The sequence below is a fragment of the Hippichthys cyanospilos genome, chromosome 12 (genome assembly GCF_059441005.1).
Source record: "Hippichthys cyanospilos isolate Australia breed blue-spotted pipefish chromosome 12, RoL_Hcya_1.0, whole genome shotgun sequence".
Classification (NCBI taxonomy): Eukaryota; Metazoa; Chordata; class Actinopteri; order Syngnathiformes; family Syngnathidae; genus Hippichthys; species Hippichthys cyanospilos.
The window spans coordinates 5,853,353-5,880,131 of NC_142380.1; the positions used below are offsets into that span (position 1 = coordinate 5,853,353).

A 26,779-nucleotide genomic window follows, 5' to 3' on the forward strand; every position below is an offset into this window, starting at 1 on the left:
AGGAAAAATGCACAACGCTTTTGCAGTATGAGTGAAATTCTGGTGAAATTTCAGCTCCATAGTGTCCCCTTTTAATGCTTCCCCTTTGATGTAAAGATCAAATTCAATGCATTTTGTCCAATCCTTTGATCTTTACTTAAGGCATTTTACATCAAAGGGAAAGCATTGAAAGAAGACACCAGGAGCTGAAATTTCACCCAGGTGGTGACATCATGTCGATGTTTTTTAGTGGCACGACCAACTTGGTGGAAATCATCATCATTAAATCAACATCCTTTGGCCAAAATACAGAGAGTAGAATGTGGAAGAATTCGTCCCAAAAATGGACACAAAACTACACAGGGGTTAAAAAACAAACACGCATTTTGGTGCACCCTCTACCCTGTCTTATCTCGCCCTATTTTGTTTTTGTTTCCCCCAAGGAAAAATGCTTTCCAGGTGGTGGCGGTGGACGGCGTTTGCAGCGGCGTGCTCCAGTTCCCCTCGGAGGACGAGCGCTCGGACTGGCTCCAGGCTGTCGGCGGCAACATCTCGGCCCTCACCAAGCGCAACGTGAGCAGCTTGCTTTTTCTCTTCCCGGAAACGCTACAAGTGTCACAGGTTACATAAAGGAAAAATGTATTTCTTGCGGCGGGGAGGGCTCGCGCGGCAACGTTCCGCATCGCGCCTTACGCTTGTGAAAGGGAGGTCGTCGAGCGACAACAACCCCTTGAGCGAGTGTGTGTTGGCTCACTAATGGAGCCTGGCTTAATTGGAGTGGACGCGGCGCTAAACGGGGATGACTCACCGAGCAAGGGGGCGCCCCCGTGGCCTTTTGCCAGCCAAAACACACAGCAGCCTCTAATAGAGTCCGTTAGGAGCCCGCCGCATTTTGTACACGCGCCGGTCCGTAAACCCTTTCATTTACAGGGGCCGGGGCGGGCGGCGAGATTGGCGTCGCCATGACGACAAGACAGCCATCCTCTGGCTGCCATCGATTTCTTTACCTGATCCATGTCGAGCGGCGTGTTTTTTTTTTTTTTGTTGCTTTTTTTTTTTGCTGGAAAGAAACCAACAACGGTGGCCCTGAAGTGCAAATCACACAAACAAAAAACTAAGCAAACAAAAAAGGTCATTGTGAACAAAAGGGGTTCATTTGTAGCATTAAAATGGTTATGTGCCAGTGAAAAGAATTTTTTTAAACAAATTAATAAATGACACTCGCGGCCAGTGCTCTTCTTAATTATGCCAACATAACTGTAATAATGTCGATATATACATCCACATGCTGTTATTTTGCCATCAAAAACACATTTTCAGTGTTTTTCAGTCTTTTATCAGAGGGAAGGACTGTTAAGATGCTGTCAAATCCTACTAAAAAATATTTGTATCAAAGTCTGTACGGAGGATTTTTGATGACCTATTTTCAAACAATGATTACTAAAGAAAGGAATAAGGTACTTTCTTTTTCCAAGTAAAGAATGGAATCCATTGGTACCATCAATGTTTACATCGTCATACAATACAATACAAAAATACAAGCAAAAACTAAAAATCCTCTGGCACTGAAATTGTTAATATAGTGATGAATTTGTATACGTCCAACCACTTCCAGTAGGGAAAGTTATCCTTTTTTCTTGTGTGCTTTTTCTTTTGTGCTTCTTTTTTTCTTGCGTGCCTTTTTTTATTGTGCGCGTCTTTTTCTTGTGTGCTTTTTTTTTAAACTGTGTGCTTCTCGGTAAGGTTTTTTGTTTGCGATTTCCACTTTATGTTTACTTAGTTTTTTTGATTGTGTGATTTGCACTTCAGGTCATCAAAACACAGTTGTTTCATTATCTTTTATGGCGCAATATTCACACAACTGCATGGCTAAGGTGTGTTTTAAACAAAAATAAATATTTTTCCCAAGACGTTTTACCTTCTGGAATTTAGGGTGTATTTTTCTTCAATTGTAATTTTCCCCACAAAACATTTTACCCATAACACAATACACCACCCCCTCCAAAAAAAATAACATTTTTTAGCTCCTCCCATTGTTTCTTTCTTTTTACATTTTTTAATTAAAAGAAAATGCTTTACCACATTTTAGACCATTACTCCCTTTTTCTTGCATGCTTTTTTTTCTCGCACGATGTTTTTTTTCTTGCCTGTTCTTTATTTTGTGTTTGATTTGCTTGCATTTCGTTTTTTGTTTGTGTGTGATTGTCACTTCAGAGCCACCGTAAGCGACCCTCATTTTGAACGATATGCACCCCAGGCGTAGATTTGAGTTGCGGTACTTTTGATCCACATCAAAGCAAAAGCCCAATTAACTTGGAAAGAGAGCCGAGCAGAAAGCCGGTTTTGTTTTAGATCAAAGGAAAAAACTTGTTGACTTTGAGTGACCATTTATTATGGCCATTTGACAAGCGAGGTAATTTATTTGCGTATCAAAGGAAGAACCCTGCTGATTTATGGAGTAAAAGCAACCTGACACTCATATCAAAGAAGGAACCAAATAGGCATGAGATGATAACTGTGTTGATATTTTACCGTGGGTTAAAAAGTCAAAGTTTCAATCACCGCTAATATTGTCTATAACTGGTAGTGATCGCTTTTCTTTTTTGCTTAATCTAACAAAGAGATCTTTGCGTTTGCCCTTTGAAGTGTAATTGCACATCCAAAGCACCAGGTGGTGCAGTGGCGCTCTCATTTTCAAAGTCTGTGGGTTAATTTGAAACTTTTAAAATTGCTGCCATTTTTTTTTTCTAAAACTCATTAATGATTAATTTTGTGATTTTTTTTTTTCCTTCAGGTTAAAATGTTTAGTGTATATATGAGTTCCTATGTTAATATCCAAAATCAGTTTACGTTTAGTGCGATTTTTTATGTCTTTTTTCAGTGTCTTTTTCAGCAAGGGTTCACTTGGTCAAAAATGTTTCTTGTTTAAAAATGCTTCTTGTTTAAATTAGTACATCTATCTATCTATCTATCTATCTATCTATCTATCTATCTATCTATCTATCTATCTATCTATCTATCTATATATATATATATATATATATATATATATATATATATATATATATATATATATATATATATATATATTTTTTTTTTTTTTTTTTTTTTTTTTTTTCCCCTAGGGACTTTGATGAATTCTAAGTTATTTTTTCAGTTTCAGACTAACCTAGCAAACCCTGTAAAAAGTAATCATTTGCTAAAAGTTTATTTATATTGCTTTTTAATGTTTATGTTAAAAATGATACCATTTTGGGTATAGTTATACAATTTTGAAGGATAATGAGCATATTTAGAATCACCGCGGCGTTGAAGGGGGTTTTGCAAAATATCACTGAGAAGGACTGAGTTAGCGCAAGTAGCTCTTGTCCCGCACGCCAGCCCACCTGCAGTAAGTGTGAGCAACTATCATTAGCATGACACATCCGGAAATTATTTGTTTTCATCCGACTTTGGAGGCCAAAATAAGATGAAACCTCTCAAGATTTGCTTCTTTATAACTATTTGATCCTCTTGTTTACAGGTGAAGAAGATCAACCGAAATTTCCCCGTCAACCAGCAGGTAGAAAAAAATAATAAAATAAATGAATGTTTTGAATAATTTCAAAGAAAAAAATGTAAGCGGGTGAGGCAGCCAGAAAAAGGCCACGCTTGATTAGCGTCGATGCATTGCAAGGCCGGTTAAATGTTTGCATCAGAATGCAGGGAGGGAAGCAAAACAACTTGATTTCACTCCTTCTCGTCCGCCGTGTCGCCGCGGCGACGTTTGATGTCACCAAATGATGCCTTTATCCGCATTTGGAATTGTCACGATTCAAGATCCCCGAGTGCCCCTCGTCTCAGGCCTGATGAGCATTTTTGCTCCATTAGCATTTGAACTTCAAGTCACCTCCTAAAAATCTGCTTTCAAATATGCATATGCTTCACTATTCATAAATTCAGCCTTTCCTGTTTTGTTTTTTTTCCTGGGGAATTTATTAAGCCCATTGGGGGGAAAAGGGAAAAACAGGGAGGAGCCAGGTTTAGCCTGGGTCGTTAGCGGAAGAATCCTCGTGTCATGTACATGTGCTCGTTTCATTTACATATTTTGTACATTGAGCGTTAAATATCACATTGCCTTCAAGATTATCTACATGGGCTGGGCCGATGAAAAGGAGCAAGACTCCGTCCAGGACCGGATGTACTCACCAAAGTTCCTCGCTCTGAGGGGATCCTCTCTCTTCAAGTTCTCCGCTCCCCCGGTAACAATTCCATTCTTGACTTTTGCCTTAATCACAAGCACTGTCAATGAGATGTGGGGAAAGACCGATGTCAATGGAATTTGAAAATATGTGCAGGTGGCGGAATATAAAAGGAAGCTGACATTTTTGATTATGACTTTATCTTCTGTTGACAGGTGACAACATGGGACTGGACCAGAGCAGAGAAAAGTTTTACCGTCTATGAAATTATGTGCAAGATTTTAAAGGTACAATAAGGCTTTTTTGTAACATTAAAAAGCAGAGTCAAATCAAGCACTTTGTCATTCTACCACTAGAGGGCAATGTTTCCCACATGTTTGCATGACAAAAGAGCTTTTTTTTCACGAGTGCCAAGTTGTTACCATGTCTTGGGTGAATTTGTTTTGTTTATTTATGTACTTATTTTAGTTTATTATTATTATTTGCAAGTATCAAGCCTTGAAGCCTTGTTTATATACTGCTTGTTTAAAAAAATGGCAATAACTAGACATGTTTGACCAAACATGATGAGTAATCATGTTTAATCTTGATTGACCAAAATAATTGTGATTATTATTTATTATCATGCAGCCCTAATAGACACCAACCATTTATTGACATCTGAACTGCATTTTGATCATTTTCTTCCACGTTATTATCACAGTACTTTAGCCAGCGGACGTTTCACTTTTGGTAGTGTGATAATAAGGTGCTTGTGCCATTTTTTTAACTGATATATTGTCACCGTCTGGGTGAAATTTCAGCTCCTTGGTGCCCTTTTTCAATGTTTTCACTTTGATGCGGAATGCCTTTGATTTAGAGATAAAAGGATTGGGCGAAATAGTGCATCTTGAACTGTTGTCACCATATGGGTGAAATTTCAGCTCCCTATGTCTTCTTTCAATGCTTTTCCCTTTGAAGGCATTTGATTTAAAGATCAAAGGCTTGGACAAAATACTGCAAAGGGTTTAAATGAGACATCTCTGATGTTCTTCAATAAAAATACCAAGATGATTTAAAACTTTTCAGAGTAGCAATAAGCAGTAGTTTTTCGAAAGTTTACGATACCGAAATGAGCCCGTCGTTTGCTTGTTATCGCGCCCAGGACCATGAGCTGGTGGACAAGAGGAGACACTGCTTCAGCGTGCAAACAGAAAGCGGCGAGGACATGTTCTTCAGCGTGGAGCTGGAGTCGGAGCTTCTGCTTTGGGAAAAAGCCTTTCAGGTGGCCACTTACCTGGAGGTGGAGCGCATACAGGTAAGGCGCCGTGTCCGCAGAGCCGTCGTCGCCTTAGCAACCACCCAAACTCACAATTTGCTCTTCTGCTGCCGCGTCAGTGCAAAACGTATGCCTGCATCATGGAGAGTCACCTGATGGGACTGACGGTGGACTTCAGCATGGGCTTTGTGTGCTTTGACGCCGCTTCCAAGGTGGGTGAAGTATATGCGCTAATGTTAGCATGATTTGTTTTTGTTTTTAAGAATAAATGGCCAACACTCCTCTTAACACATTCAATCCCAAAGACGTATTTTTACGTTCTTATTTCTATTTATAATAATAATGTTATGGTATTAATAATATTGTATAATATTGTTTTTTTTTTTTCAAGTCTTTGACCAAAGGTGGGTCTAAAAATGGCTGTTATCAAACATAGTAACGTAATCAATTACTTCAAGTAATTCATAACTAATTGATTGCTTTGGGTAAATACTTAAGTAAATGATTACCTTAGGTAATCAAGTATTAAAGTGATTACTTCAGGTATCAATGTACTAAAGTAATCAAGTAGTTAATTAAATAATTAATTAGCTTTACACAAAATGACTAAAGTATTCAATGACTTTGGCTTAATGTACATAAAGTAATCAATTATTTTATTAGATGATTGCCCAAAGTAATTATTTGAAACTTAAAAGTAAGAATCTAATCTATGAATTGATTTACTTAAAAACTAAAGTAATTTAATAATTCTGTGCTTGATTTATTCTATACTAGCCATTTGAGCCTTCCTTTAGCAAAACAAAAGAAGTGAAATAAATAAATACCTGGGATTGAATGTCTGCACTCATAAAAAAAAAAGTAAAAGTACATTTTTGGAATTGAATGAATAGATCCAGTGCAGAGGTCGCAGGTTGGATTCCAGCTCTGGTCCCGTGTGGAATTTGCATGTTCACCCTGTGCCTGTAGGTATATTGGGACACTTGGACCGAATCCGCTTCAAATCTGAAGTTGGAATCACACGCAACATCATCCGCTTGCGGCAAGACCGTTATTTCACTGTAATTTATGATAAATAAAAGCCAAACACAGTCCAAGTTTTTTCTTGGCTGAGGGTGATGCCAACAGCGTACTCTTCTTAATGGACCAGAGCCACTTAGTGTTGATGTCTTCAATAAATTAGGGCTTCTACGTGAATCAGCAGAAGCATGGGAAGGAAGGACTGCCTCACGCCAGCCGGCGCGAACGCGGAACGATAATTCATGACAAAAATGCACCCGGTCGTTTGCCGTCAAACGCGTTCCAGCGATATGCCGCTTGTCGCTTTCAATTTTAGTCAAGGGCCGTTTGCGGTCATGACCGGGCTCGCCGTCCTTTTTGTCGCTACGAGTCGCCGCGCCTGCCGGCTAGCTTAGCGTACGTGTCACCGCTAGCAATGGGAAAATGAAGTCTCAACTATGCTTCATGATCCCCCTGGATTTTTTTTTTTATTATTATTCATTTAGATGGCACATTTGGGTTTAACCCTTTAAATAGTTCTAAATTAAATCATTTAATTTTTTAAATTATTTAGTTTTTTTATATTTATTTTTGTTGTTTTTTAATTTATTATTTCATTTATTTAATCATTATAAATTAAATACAGCTAAAATACATAAATAAAGTAGGTTTTCTAAGAAAAACTCTTGAAATTCTTTTTTTTTTGCTCAAAAACAAGAACATTTAAAAAAAAAAAATCATGTTTTTCGTCCAACAATGTATGAATAATTTAGAAACTTGAGACCTGCTCCATTCCAGGCTGTCCTTTGGCGATACAAGTTCTCTCAGCTGAAAGGGTCATCGGACGACGGCAAAAGCAAGATCAAGTTTCTGTTCCAGAATCAAGACTCCAAATCTATTGAAGCAAAGGCAAGGAAATCTTCTCAGGTGTTGTCTATTTTCGTTCCCCTCGTGTTCGTCCTCGTCAGTGTGATTGCGTCCACCCGTCCTTGTGAAATAAACCTTGTGTCTGCCAATCAGCATCCTGCTCCTATTGTTTCACGCCCAGGTATTCCTTGTTTGTCTAGTCAGTTTTGAGTGTATTTCCTGTTTGCTTTCATTTTTGGTCCTCAACCAAGGCAAGTCTGGTGACTGATGTATGGCGCCGTGTCTTTCAGGAGCTGGAATTTTCCAACCTGTTTGCGGTGCTTCATTGCATCCACGCCTTCTTGGCCGCCAAGGTGGCGTGCTTGGACCCCGCCTTTGCCGAGAGCCGGGCGGCGGCAACGGGCGACGTTCCTCCGCCGCCCGCCGTCCCCGTGCCGCCCGCCATTCCCGCGGCGCCCGCCGTCCCTTGCCATTGGCACACTCCAAAGCTGAAATACAAGAACGCTTGAGATTCCGGGAGAGGTTTTCTAGAGGGCGCCTCGGGACAATGCCCCACATTTCACATCAAGCCTTTCTGGGACGACACCATGGACACCAAGTGTGCATTTTTAGGAGGAGGAGCTGCTCAACTCATGCTCATGGGACATTCGGATGAACCTTTGAAACTCTTCCTGTATTTGGGGAAAGACCTACACTAATCGGACAAAAGTCTTGAGACAAATTACCGTCAGCGCAAACGATGGTTCCTGTTCCGGATGAAACGTGGGATCATCAAGACAGAGCATGGTAGGCAGCTAATGATCTTCTGTCTTTGGTTCATCTGAGGTCATGTGTCTTAATACTTTTGTCTCCAATATTTACAGCAGTAGTAGCAGCAAAAAAGTGATCTGCGGTCGGAGTGCGTTCGCCATTTGTACGTTAGCTCATAGCCTCCTACATCGTTGCCTATGAGGTTTTCATTTGCTTCTCTGAGTTGGGCTCCATTTTGGATATGGCGAAAAGTGAATAAAATGCAAGATGGCTGGCTGAAATCAACGCAGCCGAACAAAGTTCCAACGCCTTTGATGCCGAAATAAGACTGATGAGAAAGAGAGCGGAGCTCTTTTTTTGTTTTTTGCAGATAATGAACAACTCGACTGTCACGGATCATTAAAGGCCATCTTTTTTAAAAAGGTTCGCTGGTGTCGGCTTTCCTTTTGTTGCAACAACTGTTTGACGGCGACTTATTATAAATGGCTTACGTCTCAAGACCAAAAAGGACAAATGCTTAAATTAATTGCTGCATGTGTCCGCTTAGCGTGTGAAAACAAAGCTGGCTAGAAAAATAAATCCATGGGATTAAAAAGAGGGAACAATGAAGCTTGATTTTTTTGTTTAGTAAAGTTTTTAATAAATATTTGAAAAAAACATAGTAACCCTTAATTTGAGGCTTAATTTGCCCAAAACAACCATGTGTATATATAACTACTGTACATATATCTCCGAAAAAATAAGCACCATCTTTTTCTTTCAACGGAAAAAAAAACGGCCATCTATGTTAAAGGGTCCTTGTTCACTCATTCGTTCAAGTTAAAGGGTCACTTATTTTATTTTTTAAAAATAAATACTATTTAAAGTAAGGCTTTAAAAAAACTGACCGTGTGAATGTGAGCATTTTCTATTTAAAAACACAAATTGTTCATTGGCATGTCCATGTATGGTAAAAGCAGTAAAAACAAATCTGTAGTAATGCCTTCACGCCATATATATATATATATATATATATATATATATATATATATATATATATATATATATATATATATATATATATATATATATAGAGAGAGAGAGAGAGAGAGAGAGAGAGAGAGTCAGGTGCTACTTTTGGAAATAAAATAATCGAGTCAAGAACAAAAGAGGCGAGGCAAGAGCTGATGATTGTGACCTTTATTGTGGTGCCAAACATCCAGAGAGAAACGAAAAACCAGCTGAACAAATCCGGAAAGGGATGCTGCATCCAGATCCCCCAATAAAATTCTCCCATCATGGAGCGGAACCTCCAAAGTCCAACCGGTTGAAAAGCACTGGCGGAGGAATGCGGGAGAGCCAACCGGCCGTGCGGGACCGGGATGAGCTTCGCCGCCTCCTTCTGATTTTTGCTTTTGACCTTGGACTTTAGAGGTTCTCCTGCTCATCTATTGTGGGATTATTGCTCACTTTCAAAAGCTTTCAGACAAACAAGTCATCATACCTGCAAGAAAAGCCCAACAACAATACACTATTTTCTCTCAATAATGCTCATCAATAATTTATATATATATATATATATATATATATATATATATATATATATATATATATATATATATATATATATATTAGGAGACAGCAGTGGAGTTTTGGTGTACAAAGTCGCCAGTGTCTAGTTACAGTACAGCAAAAAAATGTGCTACGAAACTCAAACTCTACATTTCATTCCAGCTTTTTTTGAAACACTAAATGACGCATTCAAAGTAAGACCAAGGTCAGAGTAAGGATTAAAACGAAACAAAAAAAAAAAGTGGAATGTCATCCCTGGCATGTGATGTTGGCACTTGAAAAAAAAAAAAAAAAAAGGTCATGTGCTGCAGACCAAATCGTCCTTTCCGTGAGTCTGCGATAAAAATCCCCCAAACCCAAACCCCATAAGGTGCTCTGCTATACAAAAAGGCTTTGAAATTTGCACTGCTTTCAATAGAAAAGCTAAAACCACTTCAAATTGGTCGTAATTAATCGGCGTGCTCCAAACAATCCTGCGTCGCGTCAGGTTTTTGTCAAAGGTGTCCCCGTAGTTAAAAAAAAGTGTTGGGACGCCTCCTGGTTAGAAAAAGCCATCATGATGATGATGAGGAAACAATTATTGAAGTTCCCCAATGCAAAGTGGCCTGAAAAGAAAAATTTTCGCTTTTTTTTTTTTTTACCCTTCAACTCACAAAAATTGCTTTTTCTTTGGCTTTTCAGCAATGAGGCCACTCACATGGAGTGCCTCGTGCCACTTCAAACACTTTTCACATCGGGATCCCATTCAAATTGATTCACATCCAATTTTGGACTAACCCTATCAGAATAAAAAGTCGATTATGCATAAAAAATTAACTTTTGGGCTCCCATAGAAGAATATAGAAATTACAGGCAGAATACTGAAATGTTAAACTTTAGTTTGTTAGTATTTAAATAAATTTACATCAAAGACAAAAATCTATAAAATTTGTCGGATTTTACTTTTAAAGGGGGAATGTTTGAATGTTTTGTTGTGTAAAAATGGAATTGGGGGAGAAAATAAGCTGGTTTTTTTTGCCCATTTTAAAAGAGCTAAAATGAGACGATTCAATCGGCCAGCCGATTTAGAATGCTTTGATTTATTCTAGTTAGAACACACGTACTCAAGCGCACACGCACAAACAAACAAATGTAGTTTTTCTATCGTAGTGGGGACATGGCATTGATATAATGCATTTCCTGGCCCCTAACCCAAAATGGAACCACCACAAGATAGCCTAACCATTATTGTAACCGCAACCAAAATCCAATTCAAACCGCGATGCGAAAACCAAGTCTTGACCTTCAAAAACAGGTCTGAACTTGAGATCCACCAAACTCTTCACCTCAAGTGAAAGAGGTCCCCGCAAAGACGGTGATACCAAGTATTTGGTCCCCACTATGTGGCAAAAACCAAAAGCATACACACACACACACACACACGGAAAACAAGTCTTGCTATAGGGCATTGAACGGCTGCCTAGTTTTCCTTTTATTTATTATGGTTAGTTTTTCTTTTGTTTACAATTGTGTAAAGTTGTCTTACTCGTTATTTTTCACCAAAATACTTCATTTAAATTGACCTATGGTGTGAGATTTTCATTACACGTATTTGTCAATTTAAAGATAACAGAAAGTCATAAAGTTGACCTTCCACCTTCTGTACGGCCGTACAGAAAACCAAAAAAAAGAAACCCAACAACCCCAAAAAGACATTTAAAAAGATCATGTAGGAAAGTGATCGACACAGATGTGAATGAAAGTCATTTTTGCGGTTACTGTAGAAATGTCAAAAGTATTTTTTCGTGAAGGAAAATGTTTCTTTGCAAGATTTTGTCAGTTTTGCGAGCAGGCGCCAAGCGACCTTGAGTCGGCGAGGACGCTCCGGCCGAAAGGCGACGGCGGGTTCCGTCGGGCTCGGTCGTCATGGCGGCGAAAGAAAAAGGAAGGCGGCGGACATCACTTCTTCCTGTAGTAGAGCAGATAATCCTTGAGGGCCTCGGGCAGCGGGAGCACCAGGACTCTCTCCCTCAGCACGTTGACCCGCTTGAGGAGCTCCACCTCGCCCGGGTCCCTCTCCGCTTCGCCGTCTTCCTCCTCCGGCCCGTCCTTGCGCTCGTCCTCGCCGCGCTCCTCCTCGCTCTCGGCCATCTGCGGGATCAGCTGGTTGCCCACGAAGACGTAGGTGTTGATGCGCCGGCGGCGGCAGTGCCGGCGCCGGCGCTTCTGTTGCGGCGGCCGCCGGGCCGGCCCGTCCTCCTCGCCGTCTTCGGGAGCCACCTGCCGCAGGCTGCGCCGGATGTAGACGCGGCACAGGTCCTGCAGGCTGCGTGCCGTCACCGGGGCTGAGGGCCCAGAGGGACAACGGGAGACGGGTTAGTCAGAGGAGCACCCTAACCCATCGCCGCCTCCCTCGAGGCGTGCTGGTGCCTATCCCAGCTGTCTTCATGCAGTAGGTGGGAAACACCCTGAACCGGTCGCCAGCCAATCACAGGGCGCGCAGAGACGAATGACCGTTCACACACGCAAAGACACCTAAGAGCCATTTAGAGTGGCCGATACACCTGCCAAGGATGCTTTTGGAGTTTGGGAGGAAGCCGGAGTGCCCGGAGAGAACACATGCAGGCATGGGGAGAGCATGCATACTCACACAGGACGGCCGGATCGAGAATTAAACCTTAACTCTGAACCGTGAGTCGGACCTTCCAACCAGTCACACAATACTGCGTAAAATTACGTGAATTTATCAATCAAATGAAGGCACGGGGAGAACATGCATACTCAAACAGGAAGGCCAGAATTAAACCTGAACTCTGAACTGTGAGTCGGACCTGCCAACCAGTCATACGATAGTGTGTAAAGTAACGTTAATTTATCAATCAAATGAAGGCACGGGGAGAACATGCATACTCACACAGGAAGGCCCGACCCAGAATCAAACCTGAACTCTGAGCTGTGAGTCGGACCTGCTAACCAGTCATACGATAGTGTATAAAATTAGGTTAATTTATCAATCAAATGAAGGCACGGGGAGAACATGCATACTCACACACTCAGGGCGAGAAAAGCGAATGGGAGGCACTCACGCAAGTGGACGCTGTCGGCCTTGTCGCCGTCACCTCGGTTCTGCTGGACAAGAGGCGCAAAGGACACGGCCAAGATGTTTTTGCTGTCCCACGTGCACTGGCCTGTCCTGGTGATCTGGGTCAGCTGGGGGCAGGAACGGAATCTTATCATTTGACTTTTTTTCGATGTCATTTTTTCAAATTTTGCCGCGTTTTCTTTAAAATGGAGGACGAGCCAGACGTCGGGGTTCCCTTCTTTCAAATGATCCTTTTGCCACAATTCGTTGAATCGTTTAGATTTCGAAAAATATTATGTCTTGTTCCGAAGCAAATTTAGATACGAATGCCCGTTGTTACGAAAAATTCAAATTTGTACGCAGCGGCGCCACCGTAACGCTGCCGTCTTCCAATTGAACACAAACCTCTTATACGTAAGCCGCCGAGTCTCACCTGATCCTCGATGGGCAGCACCAGAATCCCGCCGACTTTCAGCAGGACTTTCATGTAATACTCGTGGACTTTCTGCACGCCGGCCCCACAGTAAATGCGATCGTACTGGTAGCTGTCTGTGGAGATTTCCAGGCAATCTCCTACCACAAAGACCGGCTCGCAGAACTCAAACCTGCAAAAGCAAAAACGACTTGGGCCGAGGATGACCGGACTAGCCCGGATACAGGAACACGCTGTCAATACATCAAACATAAAAAAAAACACGATTCATAGATTCCAAAGTGGGACCGTTAGATTGAATGCACAGGCATGTTTTGATGACTTTTGCATCCGCCCCCACTAGCGATGCCCAAATCCAATACTCACTTATCGAAGCTGTCGCTGGTCTTGATGAAACTGTCCAATTTGTCCCTGGCGTAGTCCACCACGTCCTTGTGGAGCTCCACACCGTGGTTCACACCAAACGGGCCTGCCCAAAAGCAAGTTTTTTATAGATATTCATTCACACACAAATAAATGCATTCAAATGCTTCAAGTCATTTTTGCCCAACCCTAACCCTAACCACCTAACCCTAACCCTAACCACCTAGCCCTAACCCTAACTCTTTTTTAGCACTTTTTCTTAATTTCAGCATGGCACTTTGATTTTTCTCATCCATTATCTAAGGTTCACATCATGATTTAGATATTTCCCCACTCAATTTTTTTTTTTTTTCACGAGAGGCCTGTAGCGGAGGACTAGATCCCCATTGCATATTTAGGATTTTAAAGCATATGATAATATAGTATCAGGACGGTTTATTTATTTGTATTAATTAATCAATGTACTTATTTATGATATTTTAATGATGTATACATTTTTACATGTGGGCGTGAATGCATGTGTTAGTATTTAAAGGTATATATGTGCTTGTCTGATTGTATTGGCATACACATATATAGTTATACAATGTGTATGTTAAAAATCTATTTAATTTTTACATTTATTTACAAATATACATTTGTACACATCTATAATTTTAAACATAAACCTCATAAGTTCCATGTGCCAGTGCACCCCATGGTGTTTTTGATAACACTATTATTTTACTAAAGCTAACCCTGTGAAGCTAAAGGGACTCCACGTCCTTCATAAAGTATCATCCATATCATTAAGCCGACTGAAAAAAAAAAAATCAGATTTTTGTTCCCAAATTGATATGGGCGTTAATCTCCAAAAGCCCAAATCGGATTGTGTAGAGCGCGATGGGGGCGTCCGGCGGCGAGCTCGAGCTTACCGATGATGAGGCCCACCATGGTGCTGAGGTAGCCCGTCCCGCTGCCCAAGTTGAGGAAGGAGAGGCCCGGCTGCAGCTTTAGCGCCTCCATCACCTCCGAGTAAATGCAGGGCGCCGACAGGTGAATGTTGCCGTGCTTCCACGCCAGATCTTTGTAGGCGCTGTCCCGGTAGCCGTCCAGGTAGTAGTCGCCGCGGTCGATGGCGCGGAAAGCCTGCTCCACCCGCTCCGTGCGGATGTACTGCGCTTCCTTCAGGTTGTCGATCAGGTCGTCGTTGTCCTCCCCGGCGCTCACCGCTCCCCCCATGCCGACGCAAATGACTTTCGGGCCGGACCCCGAACCCGCGAAGATTGTTCCTCCGACTCCTCACGCCAAAGTCATCTCCCGGCGGTTGCTGGCCTGAGATGAGTGGGAGGGACAAAAAAAAACGTCCGTTGACAGATGCACGTGGGCGCTTGCGCTTCTTCAAAAAAAAAAAAAAAACCATATTTAGAGGATTTGGCGTCCCCTTTAACCCTTGTGCAGTATTGTTGACATTCTCTTCATTCTCGCAGTATTTTAACCAAGGGAAGCCGCACTCCTGGTAGTGAACTAAGTGGTCAAGCAAAGTTGAAATTTGACATACTGTCGCTATCTGGGTGAAATTTCAGCTCCCTACTGTTTTGTTTTTATGTCTCCAGGGTGTGAACTAAGTGGTTGTGCCATGTTGAAATTCAGAGATATTGTCGCCATCTGGGTAAAATTTCGCCTCCCACTGTCTTCTCTCGAGGACTTCTAGTGATGAACTAAATGATCTTGCCATGTTGTCGCTCTCTAGGTGAAATTTCAGCTCCGTACTGTCTTCTTTCAAGGACTCCTGGTAGTGAACTGAGTGGTTGTGCCATGTTGTCACCACCTAGGTGAAATTTCAGCTTCCTACTGTCTTCTTTCAATGTCTCCTGGTAGTGACCTAAGTGGATGTGCCATGTTATTGTAATCTCGGTGAAATTTCAGCTCCCCACTGTCTTCTTTCAAGGACTCCTGGAAGTGAACTGAGTGGTTGTGCCATGTTGTCACCACCTAGGTGAAATTTCAGCTTCCTACTGTCTTCTTTCAATGTCTCCTGGTAGTGACCTAAGTGGATGTGCCATGTTATTGTAATCTCGGTGAAATTTCAGCTCCCCACTGTCTTCTTTCAAGGACTCCTGGAAGTGAACTGAGTGGTTGTGCCATGTTGTCACCACCTAGGTGAAATTTCAGCTTCCTACTGTCTTCTTTCAATGTCTCCTGGTAGTGACCTAAGTGGATGTGCCATGTTATTGTAATCTCAGTGAAATTTCAGCTCCCCACTGTCTTCTTTCAAGGACTCCTGGAAGTGAACTAAGTGGTTGTGCCATGTTGTCACTATTTAGGTGAAATTTCAGCTCCCTACTGTCTTCTTTCAAGGACTTCTGGAAGTGAACTAAGTGGTTGTGCCATGCTGGCACCACCTAGGTGAAATTTCAGCTCCCTACTGTCTTCTTTCAAGGACTCCTGGTAGTGAACTGAGTGGTTGTGCCATGTTGTCACCACCTAGGTGAAATTTCAGCTTCCTACTGTCTTCTTTCAAGGACTCCTGGTAGTGAACTGAGTGGTTGTGCCACGTCACCACCTAGGTGAAATTTCAGCTTCCTACTGTCTTCTTTCAATGTCTCCTGGTAGTGACCTAAGTGGATGTGCCATGTTATTGTAATCTCGGTGAAATTTCAGCTCCCCACTATCTTCTTTCAAGGACTCCTGGTAGTGAACTGAGTGGTTGTGCCATGTCACCACCTAGGTGAAATTTCAGGTTCCTACTGTCTTCTTTCAATGTCTCCTGGTAGTGACCTAAGTGGGTGTGACATGTTGGAATTTGACACGCTGTCACCATCTGGGTGAAATTTCAGATCCCTAGTGTCTTCTTTCAACACTGTCCTTTTATGGGAAATGCCTTTGATGTCTAGATCAAAGAATTGGAAAAAAATCCAAAGCAAGGGTTAAGTAGAATTATGGGGAAATATGGGGGTCTGCTATAATGCTAATGAAAAATGCTTTATCCCTTCAAAAAAAAAACAAAAAAAAAACACAGTTAATACTCCAGCACCTGGCGTAAGCATCAGAGCGATTGTTAGTAGTGATGTTCGGGAGATTTGATTGCGCGGCCAACGCGCGTCATTGGCGGCGCACCCGAGGGAAGACGCCTCTCCAATTTCCTCCGTGCCTTCTCAGCATCGCTTCATCTGACTCAGCTCATAAATTTGGATTCGGGGGAGAGCAGGAGGGGAGGCCTGCGCTGAGGTCATTTGCCATGGCACATCATCATCATCAACAGCAGCGGCGGCGGCAGCATCCATTTTGGTCAGCTGCGTAGTTTTAACTTTCCTCGCCGTCTTCCTGGTCATTTTCAGTTACTTGCAGTGCAAGCGAGAAAAAGTAGGTCAGGCACAAATGGTACTTAACTCAAGCGCCTTTGGCCTGCTGCAGTAAAGTCTCACAGGAGAAAATTCACATTGTGAAGGCACCTGCTATTCCAAGGCCTGATTTGCTCTCATTTTCATGTGCAGCTCCCTGCTTGCAAATGTACGTATTCCGAAACCTACAGTACGGTCCTATTTATTTTAGGGGGGACTTGCCTATTTGCTAAGGCTAAAGCGGTGTTTTGGCACCATCTTGTGGTATCGAAGGAAACTGCGGGTGCTTGCCAGGGAAAGCTCCTATTGGACAGGCAAAATCTGTGTCAATAATAGAGGATTAACGCATTGTTGACATCCGTACCATCCTAGGGCAAATATAAACCGTTTTTTGTTGTTGTTTTGGAGGGGGGAGGGCATTTTTCTTATATTCAAAAAAAGAATTTGGTCCTTAACCTCTGCATATAATAGATGAATCTAATAACATAACATATTATTTTGACCTACTGCTTTAAAGGGAAAGTCCTGTTCCCAAAATATGTTCTATGTAGTCCCGCTACAGTAAACTACGTATTCTTATGAAGATTGTACTTTTGGAATATAAACTGAGCCACAATTTTCATCTGTTTTTAATCCATCTGGTGCCACTTGTGTGTGCACATACACACATAGACATCTAAAAGAACAGGTTTCTCAATGTGATTCTTGTCAACACACTCTTAAAATTAAGGCAAAACTCCTAAATTCTGCACTTCAACTTTTTATTTCTAATCTTAACTTCATCAAGATCATTTTTGGCTGCCATTTTCCATGAATTACGGCATCACCGCAGCACGAATTGCAGTAAACTTTATACTGCGGGAAAGAACCAGATCTCTTTACGTCGAACAATCAGGGGATCAAATCACCAAAAGATCTCGCAATTAACACCTCCAAACAAGATACTCGAAACTTTATAGCAGGGGGTGTCCAAACTATGGCAAGTGACCATTTGCGGTCCGCTATTTATTTTTCAGCGGTCCGCGGCATTAAATTCTATTTGAAAATGGAATACTGTTCAAAAACACATAAGATGATATTTTACATGGCCCGCAAAGCTAGATGAAAAATAAGTAATTTGTTTATATATTGTTGAACATTTCTAAGCATGCAAAAACGCAAATAAATCTGGCCAATTATTTTGGACTTAGATAACAGAATTTCTATTCTAAACACATTTGAATAAACATCATTCAACATTTGACATGAAAAAAGGGTTCATTTTTTCTGTATGTGTCCCTCAAACTCAAAGGTTTGGACACTCCTGCCTTATAGGCTCAAAATAAAATCTACATTTACTTTTGTGGAGCAAAAATATAAAAAAGAGAAGATCTCATGAGAGGATTATCCTTTTATTTACTATCATCTGAACATAACCATCATTCATTTAGCACACTGACGTGCCAACAGGTGCTGTTAGTGTTTGTCTACTGTTTTTGCTGTTATTTTTGTACTACCCCCGTGAACACACCTCTGGAGATTACATGTGTATTCACCTCAGAGCAGTACAGACCTGTTTGTTGCTTTTTAATTACCATTAGAGCACTTCTCACATCCCTTTAATTGATCTAATTAAGCATGAGTGCGCTCTCATGTGCAAATTTCATTTTTCCATTCCCGCTGGTGGTGGGAAGCAATTGAGATGAATGCAAGTGATTTTGACGAGAACGGCAACGCTATTTTGTTAAGTTTTGATTTATATAGCTGCCACGTTATTTTTCTATCAGCTGAGTGATGTCATACTCAGCCAATGAGCATGCTGGACAGTCATGGTCGTGCACTAGGTAAAAATTGCTCACTAATTTAAAACAACCAGTGATTATAATGAATTGTGATCCCCCTTCCGTGGTCAAGTATAACACGCCGATGCTTTTGCAATTGTTTTAAGCTCTTGATCAACACACCTTGCCAGACACATACGCAGCAGCACTGTACAATGTGAGGGTGGCGACATTAATAATAAGTGTAGCTCTTTTTAAAAATGTATACAAACTTTAAAATTAAATAATAAAATAAACTCTCTAGATTTCATCGATGGAAAACAATTCCTCTGATAAATAATAGCAGTTTGCGTTATTTTGTCGGTAAATAATTAAAATGATGATCTTGGAGGACAGTTTAAGATTAAATGAGATTCCTAAACCGTTTATCTTCAAATGCAAACCTTTTTGTCAAGTATAAACATCGCGATCAACACGATGGTGGTGTTGCCATAGCAACAGCTGCGTTTCAGACAATTAAAACAACTATTTTTTAAAAAAAATTAATATGTAGAGGATATGTAGACGTTTTAAATGGTGTTCGTGAATGGTTTTCTGTCATATTCTTATAACTGTTGGAGAGTTCCATTAACGGTTCCCTTTTGTTCCGGGTTCCATTTGATTGACACCTCCCTTGGCCAATCGGAGAGTCCGCCGATCACGTGGCGCAGTTGCCACAGAAACAAGCGCCTCTCGACCAATCGAATAGCGCTAAGTTTGTTCCACTCGGCTTGTGACGACGAAGCCAAAACAACAACAACGGGCTGCGTTCTTCTCGAGGTGCCAGTCCGCTAATTAATCGCGGCTCTTGTGCCTCTTGCAAAGCGCACGTGTCCGCAGTGAATGGCAGGCTAGACAGACGGTGCATTGGAGAAAGAAAAGAAAAAAATCGTGCTTTTTAATCGACATGCCAGCTTTTGTTCCCCCTTTGAGCGAAAACACAGCAATAAGTGCCAGTTCTCGCCAATGCGATTAACCCAAATCTTTTTAAGCGGCGACTGACTAGGTCAACCGGTTAAAAAAAAGTCTCAACAAAAAGGCGCTCGACTTGGATTAATCGCAATAAGAATACACCCAGTGACATAACCTGGTAGCCACAAAACAAGGAAGCGCAATAGTTGCATTCAAAATGGCCATTGCGACGGCTACCACGGAGTTCTACGAAAAGATCACTGTGGAGTAGCAAGCTTGCTAAAGCTAGCTCAGAGGGCCCGAGTGCGCCATCGCCAAAATCACACAAAGCAGCTTTACACGATGGACCCCCTTCCCATCCCCCTCCTTACTTCGATTTAACATCCACAAATAGCGTGTAACGAGCACAAAAGAGCGAGTCGAGCTCACCAAACTTCGTCCTTCAACGCGGAAAAGCTGTCAGCGTGTAAACAAACCAAAACAATACTCACAACAACGCCGTGTCGCATTTAGTCACAGCTTGTCTCCGGGTGCAATGCGGCTTCTCATGGAGACACCAGAAAACATTGACAGTTGAGCCGAGCGATTGTGATTTGTTTTGTTTGGTATCGAAGCGAGCTCCGGTTAAAAAAAAAAAAAAAAAAAAAACAGTCGAAACGGAGAGTGGATTTTTGTCGGGCTGCTGGAAAGAACTGAGATCAGGGGATGTAAACACAGCACGTCACGTGGTGTGCGCACGCATCCACGCGCAGCCATAATTTCCATGTCTATCTATCTATCTATCTATCTATCTATCTATCTATCTATCTATCTATCTATCTATCTATCTATCTATCTATCTATCTATCTATCTATCTATCTATCTATCTATCCATCCATCCATCCATCCATCCATCCATCCATCCATCCATCCGTCTAGCTGTCTAATTATTGGTTTGCCTCGAGCGACTGTCAAAAATGAGAGGTTTCCTCACACAAGTGATGGAGCAATCTGGCCTGACAATTAACCCAGTTAATTTGACAACATTTGATGTGATAGGACAAAGTCGTTGCGGATAAAGCACCCTGCAGCCACACTTGGGGCCAAGGCACTGTTCTTTTCATTGTTGTTCACTTTCTTCCAACAGATCACGCCGTAGGACTGACACATACAAAAGAAATATCCGCTACTGTCGACATTGTACACGTTTAACACACAAAACATAACATTGCTAGAGACAAAGCTGAAGAACTCTTTAATTTATCTTAAATGCCGTCGCGTCCGAAGTGATGGCAGCGTGAATGACTTGAAATAAACATCAAACTTACGGGTTAAAATTGGTCAAAAAATAAATAATATAACTCCGGTGAACTTCAAAATAATATCCAGCTGATTCAAACTGAAGTTGAAAATGAGAATCACAAGAAAAAAAGTTGTTCACTAGCAACACAACAGCGTCATCTTCAGGCAAACAACGAGCATCTATATTGCCAACCGCCACAACGGACATCACAATTAGCCCTGCGATGGACATACAAATAAATGAAATATTAAAGATGCTTTATTGTTCACAGTGAAGCCTGTTGGCTGGGGATAGGATCTGACGGACTGACGGGCGAACAAATATGCGCACGAGCACTTTACACAACCGCTTCTAGTCCCAATTTGGGGAAAATGCAGCCAAAATAGATTCCACCGGATGTTAGGACTACAGTATGACTTGTTTTTTGACGAAGGACCCAAAACGCTCCAAGTGCCACCCCTGCATGGAACACTAGTCCATCTCTTTTTCACGATAGCTGAAGACGAGTCAGCGCAAAGTTGATTTTGAAGCCCATTTGGGACATCATCAGCGTTTATTGTGTGAAGGCATAATGTCATCATTTGTCACACTTAATGTGCTTTGTGCGCTTAAGGGATCATTTCTCCCTGGAGGTTGTCCGATTAAAGTCAACGACTTGTCTCACTTCGCAATTTAAATGCTTAAGAGCGCGTTTTTGGAAGGCCGTGATTGCGTTACAATGCAGAATCAAATAGTCGTCTTTTATACAAAGATGAAAAATAGAGCAGCGTTGATTCTGATTACTGGAGTTCATAACATTATAAAGAGGAGTTCATAACATCCAGAATGCTTTTTCAAGGAGTCACGTGTCCAGATCAGACACATTAAAAACAATTATGGACATATACCCCTTCACTGTGGTGCTCAGTTTGACAGGGGAAAGCTGCAAGTGAAGTGAACGCGCATCTCATGCAACGTAAAGGAAGACACGGGGCCTCTGTGACAACACGGGAAAATCCATCTACTGTGACGTCATCGGCAGAAGAATGACCGACTCCTTTTTTGTTGAGGTGACTTTTGATGCACATGATAATTTCATCCTGCGTTTGTCTCATCCAGGTTTTCTCGTGGCCAATTGTTGTTGTAATATCTTCATTATACCACTAGAGGATGCTAAAACACAAGCGTCGCGCAAAACTTAACTGCTGGAAAAGTCCTGTTGATTCCGCCTTTCCTTTACTTTTGTTGGATGTCGCGATCTCGGGTCAAGGAGAGATGAAAAGTTGTTTCCTTTCCAACAAAGGATAGGGCAGCACTCTCAAACCATGTAGACTCCGCTTTTCCTAATGACGTCATCAGGTGACGGCGAGTATTGCTGACGCAAATCTGTCTTTGCGGTTTTGAACAGACGAAACGTTTTGTTGAAAAATGAACATGAAAGAAGTGACTTTACAAAATAAATACATAAAATGACAGATTGGACCCATGACGTTAAGTGTTTCTAAAAAAGATTCAGATGCAAATTTTCCGTAAACGATCGCCTAAATATTTTTGATTGACTTTAAAGATGCCCATATTTAACAAATCATGTAAAATTGTCCATAAAATAAATTCTGACCAACATTTGTTTTTGTTTGCAGCTGTAATGTTAATTTGATGATGTTGAAATTTGATCAAAGTTGACGTTTGGTACTACAAATTAAGACTATTCTTAAAGCATGTTTGTTGTATGCCGTTCTGTACTTGAGAATGAAACGTTGAAATATTTTGGAACTTAAAAAAAAATAAGCCTTGAGCGCCTTGAACGTGAAACTCAAGCGTATTTCCGTCATGTCAAGACTTGTGGCTAATATTCTTTGGTAAAGTTTAGCCAGCAGTAACTTCCGTGTTTGAAAATTCTTTTTGACTGCCTGCTCCCTCAAATTGACGACCACGGAAATCAAACGCACACAAAAAGAAGAACAAACGGTTTGAAAAGTTTATTTCTACCATACACAAACTGTACAACACAGCGCATACCTTTTTTGTTGTAAATTATGAAATCGTAAAAGTTTGAATATACAAACTACTTCAACGGAAAATGAAAAGCATTACGTCATCATGTCATTAAAGAAAAATGAAAAAAAAATACAATACAATCTCATATCATACTAATTATTTTTTTTCCACGAAAAAAAAGCGTTTCACATTACAAAACATCAAATACTAACAGGAAGATTGTAGGAGAAATAAATAATATTATTCACAGAACTTCCTGAGCAAACAATGCGTGTGGTAGGAATTAAATATACGAAAATAGAAATAAAGGATTACGTTAGAGGATTCAAATTTGTTAGGATTATTTTTTAAACATTATTTGGATAAAATGGGAGTGGTGCTGGGATCATTTGGTTCTTTGCTCTGACAGTTTTCTGATTTCTTTTCATGGCAATAGTAATCTTTACGATAGAAATGAAACGTGCCTTGCGCTTTGTGAGGGGGGAAAAAACTGAAAGCAGGGCTTGTAAACCTTGAATTTTGAAAAATGTCCTCCATAGTCAATTTGTGGAAAATGACGTACAATACACAAATATCATGAACATCTGTGTGCTTTTTAATATTGAATGGTCCACACCTCTGCTTCGTAGTGTCAGATTGAATTGCAAAAGGGCAAAGAACTGATTCATCAGTCTGCTGTGTATTTTTATTTTTGGTAATTGGATGAAAGTAAAACATAAGCTGCCATTTTAAAAAGTAGTTTAGCATTCAAGTCTGCCCCGTGACACACAAGAAAATAGCAAGTGATTTACGTTAGGAGTGTTAAGGCTTTTTTTTTTTTTTTTTTTCCAAGCACTCGTATAGATGAACTGGAGTCCATTTCGACTCCTCGTGATGCTTGCTTGCAAAAAGGATCCAATCATAAATGCATGGCTGTCTCCAGCTTGCAATCGGCTACTGAGATCTACAGAGTCCTCCTGCTCTGAAAACAAGTGTACTGTGGGAATAAAAGAGACGGCGTCCACGTAATACTGCCAGAGCTCAGATAAGACCGAGTACTTGTTCTCATTTTCTTGTCAGTGTTTTTAACGGATCCACTTAGGCACGTACGACATGCACACCTTCCCGGTGTGTGTGTTTTTGCACGGCTATACATGTGAGGAGGATTTTTTTTTTTTTTTTTTTAACCAAGCATTGGTTCTCAAATGGGGGTACTTGAAAGAACTCCAGGGGGTACTCAAGATTTTCAATAAACATGCAAAAATGCTTCAAAAATAATTATTGGGTTAATTAAATGTTTCAGGAAGTTCATTAAAGTGATTTTATGTTCAGTGGATTATTCAAATTCATTGTTTTTAAAAGCCAGATTCTCCCCCATACTAGAATGGTTCGACCCAACTTGTCATGCGCTATCTCTCATTACCTGTTAAAACAATGAACACATCTCTTCCCAAAATAGGACACTTGAAGTTGATTATTTCTTGCAGACAAATATTAACAAAAAATTAGGTTAATGATTGATTTTTGTAAACGAATCTCTACTGTAAATCCTAAAAGATACGGTTTATGTTTAATATTTTTCTGTGGAAAAATATGAATGTTTAATTATTTCTTTTTGAGAACGGATCTGACACTATTGATTATTTTTCGTGGACAAATATTTATTCATAATTCATTTATTCTCTTCCATAATCAAAAAGTGACACTTTATGTTGATTTTTTTTGTGGACAAATACAAATGAAATTTGAAGGGTTCTAAAGTTGAATAATTCAAACTCCGATGGCGTGTTTTAAGTCTTTTTTTTTTTCAACCCAAAACTGCTTTGCACTGGTTAAGGGGTACTTGGATGAAAATATATTTCGCAGGGGGCACATCAGTGAAAAAGTTTGAAAAGCACAGTTTTAGATTATAGTTTTTTCCTGAATTTGGGTTGAAAATAGGGTAAGAATTTGACAATCTGTTGTGATAATGAAGTTTTGAATTAAGTAATAAATAAAGAATAAAGATAATTAGGTTTTGAATTAGGGGGGTAGGAAATACATGATGTAAATATAGTCCTCACAAGGATAGCCGTACAAACATGTGTTGTGTGTGTGCATGTGCAGAAGGCAGTTTTATATCAATGACATTTGATAGGAATGGAAAAAAAAAAAAAACAGACTTTTCCAATGCATTATTTTGCTGTTTAACTTCAAATCAATAAATTAAAATCAATAAATAAAATGAAAAAGGTAGTGCGCGGTGGCATTGCAGTCTTCTCACATGTTAACATCATCTAGCATACATTCACATTCCAATAAGGAAAGCAGAAGCTTGATAAAAAATAGGGTCACTTTTGGTCTACTAGTACTCTTTGTCATGGAGAGCTAACTGTATTACACGCGCGCCACACAATTGGAATGTTGTCGTCGTTTTTGGGACTTCTCAATCATTTACAACTCCAGAAATAAATAACACGTGAATTAAATAATGATAATAATAAATACAGCGATGGACAAATAGAATATCGATAATCATGAATAGTATGAATCATAATCGCGATAAATAGCCGTCGCGGAAAGGAAAGCGAGTGCAAGAGGAGTGTCAAATGTCAGCGGGATCGAAGAAAGCAAAGTGAAAAGCGTGAGGAAGATGGCCGCTCAAAGGTGGATACCTTTGACCGCCTTCTTGATGTTCTCCAGCAGCGCTTTGCACTCGGGCGAGTACTCGCATTGCGACTTGTTGTACATGTCCGTCAGCGTGTTGACGTAGGCTTGGAAGTTGTGCTCGCCGATGGGACCCTGTGGACGCAAATGAGGCCTTACTCTTACCCGTAACATTGCATCATTAAATATTCAAATATCATTATTAAATATTCAAAATAAAAGCATACTACGGCTCTTCATATCATACGTTATGGTAGTTTATTTGAACCCTTTTGTGATATTTTGTCCAATGTTTTGATCTTTACAGCAACGTCACTTCACACAAAAGAAAACGCATTGAAAGAGGACACTTAAGGAGCTGAAATTTAACCCAGGTGTTAGTTTCCGCACTACTAGGAGTGCACCATCCCTTAGCTAAAATATTGCTAGAATGATGTGGAAGAAAATGAGCCAAAACAGTCAAAATACTGCACAAGAGTTGAAGCATTGACTGGCCTTCTCCAAAAGTTTGTTTGTTTTACTACAATGGAGTAGATTGATGCAGTTTCCCAGTGTCTTTTATTGTACTTTTGGCCAAAAAGGTAAAAAAATAAAACAAAACAAACAAACAAAAACCAGATTAGTTACTGCCTGGTAAGTGTTTTTATCGCACCTGGGTAACTTTACTTGCTGTTATTAATGCAAAAGAAGAGTTATTAATTTATTATACTGATGCTGAGCTGTATTCCCTTTTTATTCCTATTTTTAATTCTTTCTTTTTTTTAATTTGAGGTATCAGACATACTGTTGAGTATCGCAAAAGTAGAGCATGCGAGGTTTGCAAAGGAGTCATACTTTAGCTATGGGTTACTTGATGTTCTAACTTATTTGCTCTTCATTTGAAAAGAAAAATGCTATTGTTGCAGCATTTGATTGGCTGCAGAACCCCCCGCCCCCAAAGTGCCTTAGGATACACCCCAGTTGAGAAGCAGCATGCTACTGTACCATTTGAGGCAGCTGGATGTCAGTGAGGCTGCTGATGAGCGCTTGGCTGAGGCGAGCCAACTCCTTGAGGAGGCCGTCGTTGTGCTGCTCCATCAGCTTGTTCTCCTCCTCGATGCTCTTCAGGTTGCACTCCATCGACGAGATCTGCTTTCGAGTACAAAAACAACAGCCATCAATTTAAAAAGACTTTTTTTTTTGGGGGGGGGGGGGGGGGGGGTCCATGTGAAGGAGTTGATGCTTACCTGCGTTTGCAGCTGCTTCATGTCTGCCTCCATTTGCATGTTGGACTCGTTGAGTTCCTCGATGTCGTGCTCCAGATGTTGACTTTCCTCTTTGCTTTCAATGCCTGCAAGTTATAAGTTTCATTTGGAAAATGGAGCTTTAAAAAATCTGTATGTAAAATGGTATCAGTGACTAGTATCGGCCCAATACAT

At 40.7% G+C, this 26,779-nt stretch overlaps 3 protein-coding genes across 4 annotated transcripts in view; 1 reads left to right on the forward strand and 2 right to left on the reverse strand.

Moving 5' to 3' along the window:
- The window catches only part of sntg1 (syntrophin, gamma 1), a 28,415-nt gene extending 19,955 nt beyond the window's left edge, over positions 1-8,460 (forward strand). The window contains exons 12-20 of one of the 2 annotated variants that reach the window (XR_015867484.1): positions 423-552; positions 3,503-3,541; positions 4,104-4,220; positions 4,376-4,447; positions 5,305-5,457; positions 5,538-5,630; positions 7,216-7,326; positions 7,575-8,070; positions 8,148-8,460. Coding sequence is in view for 1 of the 2 variants with exons in the window: in XM_088430022.1 (XP_088286148.1) it covers positions 423-552; positions 3,503-3,541; positions 4,104-4,220; positions 4,376-4,447; positions 5,305-5,457; positions 5,538-5,630; positions 7,216-7,326; positions 7,575-7,793 (934 nt within the window). In the remaining variant the exon portion in view is untranslated. Of the gene's footprint in view, positions 1-422; positions 553-3,502; positions 3,542-4,103; positions 4,221-4,375; positions 4,448-5,304; positions 5,458-5,537; positions 5,631-7,215; positions 7,327-7,574 lie in introns of both variants that reach the window. The other variant, XM_088430022.1, reaches the window with a different exon arrangement.
- Positions 8,461-11,019: 2,559 nt separating this feature from the next.
- On the reverse strand, positions 11,020-20,185 carry pcmtd1 (protein-L-isoaspartate (D-aspartate) O-methyltransferase domain containing 1). Its single transcript, XM_088430156.1, has 6 exons — positions 19,968-20,185; positions 14,357-14,756; positions 13,446-13,548; positions 13,080-13,251; positions 12,651-12,774; positions 11,020-11,909 (listed from the first exon to the last, which is right to left on the reverse strand). Exons 2-6 carry the CDS (start codon positions 14,661-14,663, stop codon positions 11,524-11,526), a joined length of 1,092 nt encoding a protein of 363 aa, XP_088286282.1. The 5' UTR covers positions 14,664-14,756; positions 19,968-20,185; the 3' UTR covers positions 11,020-11,523.
- Positions 20,186-22,702: 2,517 nt separating this feature from the next.
- Positions 22,703-26,779, reverse strand: part of st18 (ST18 C2H2C-type zinc finger transcription factor) — a 70,017-nt gene continuing 65,940 nt past the window's right edge. The window contains exons 21-23 of the mRNA XM_088429531.1: positions 26,588-26,691; positions 26,346-26,492; positions 22,703-25,496 (exon numbers count right to left, since the gene is read on the reverse strand). Of these exons, the coding sequence (XP_088285657.1) occupies positions 25,356-25,496; positions 26,346-26,492; positions 26,588-26,691 (392 nt within the window). The 3' untranslated portion in view covers positions 22,703-25,355. The remainder of the gene's footprint in view (positions 25,497-26,345; positions 26,493-26,587; positions 26,692-26,779) is intronic.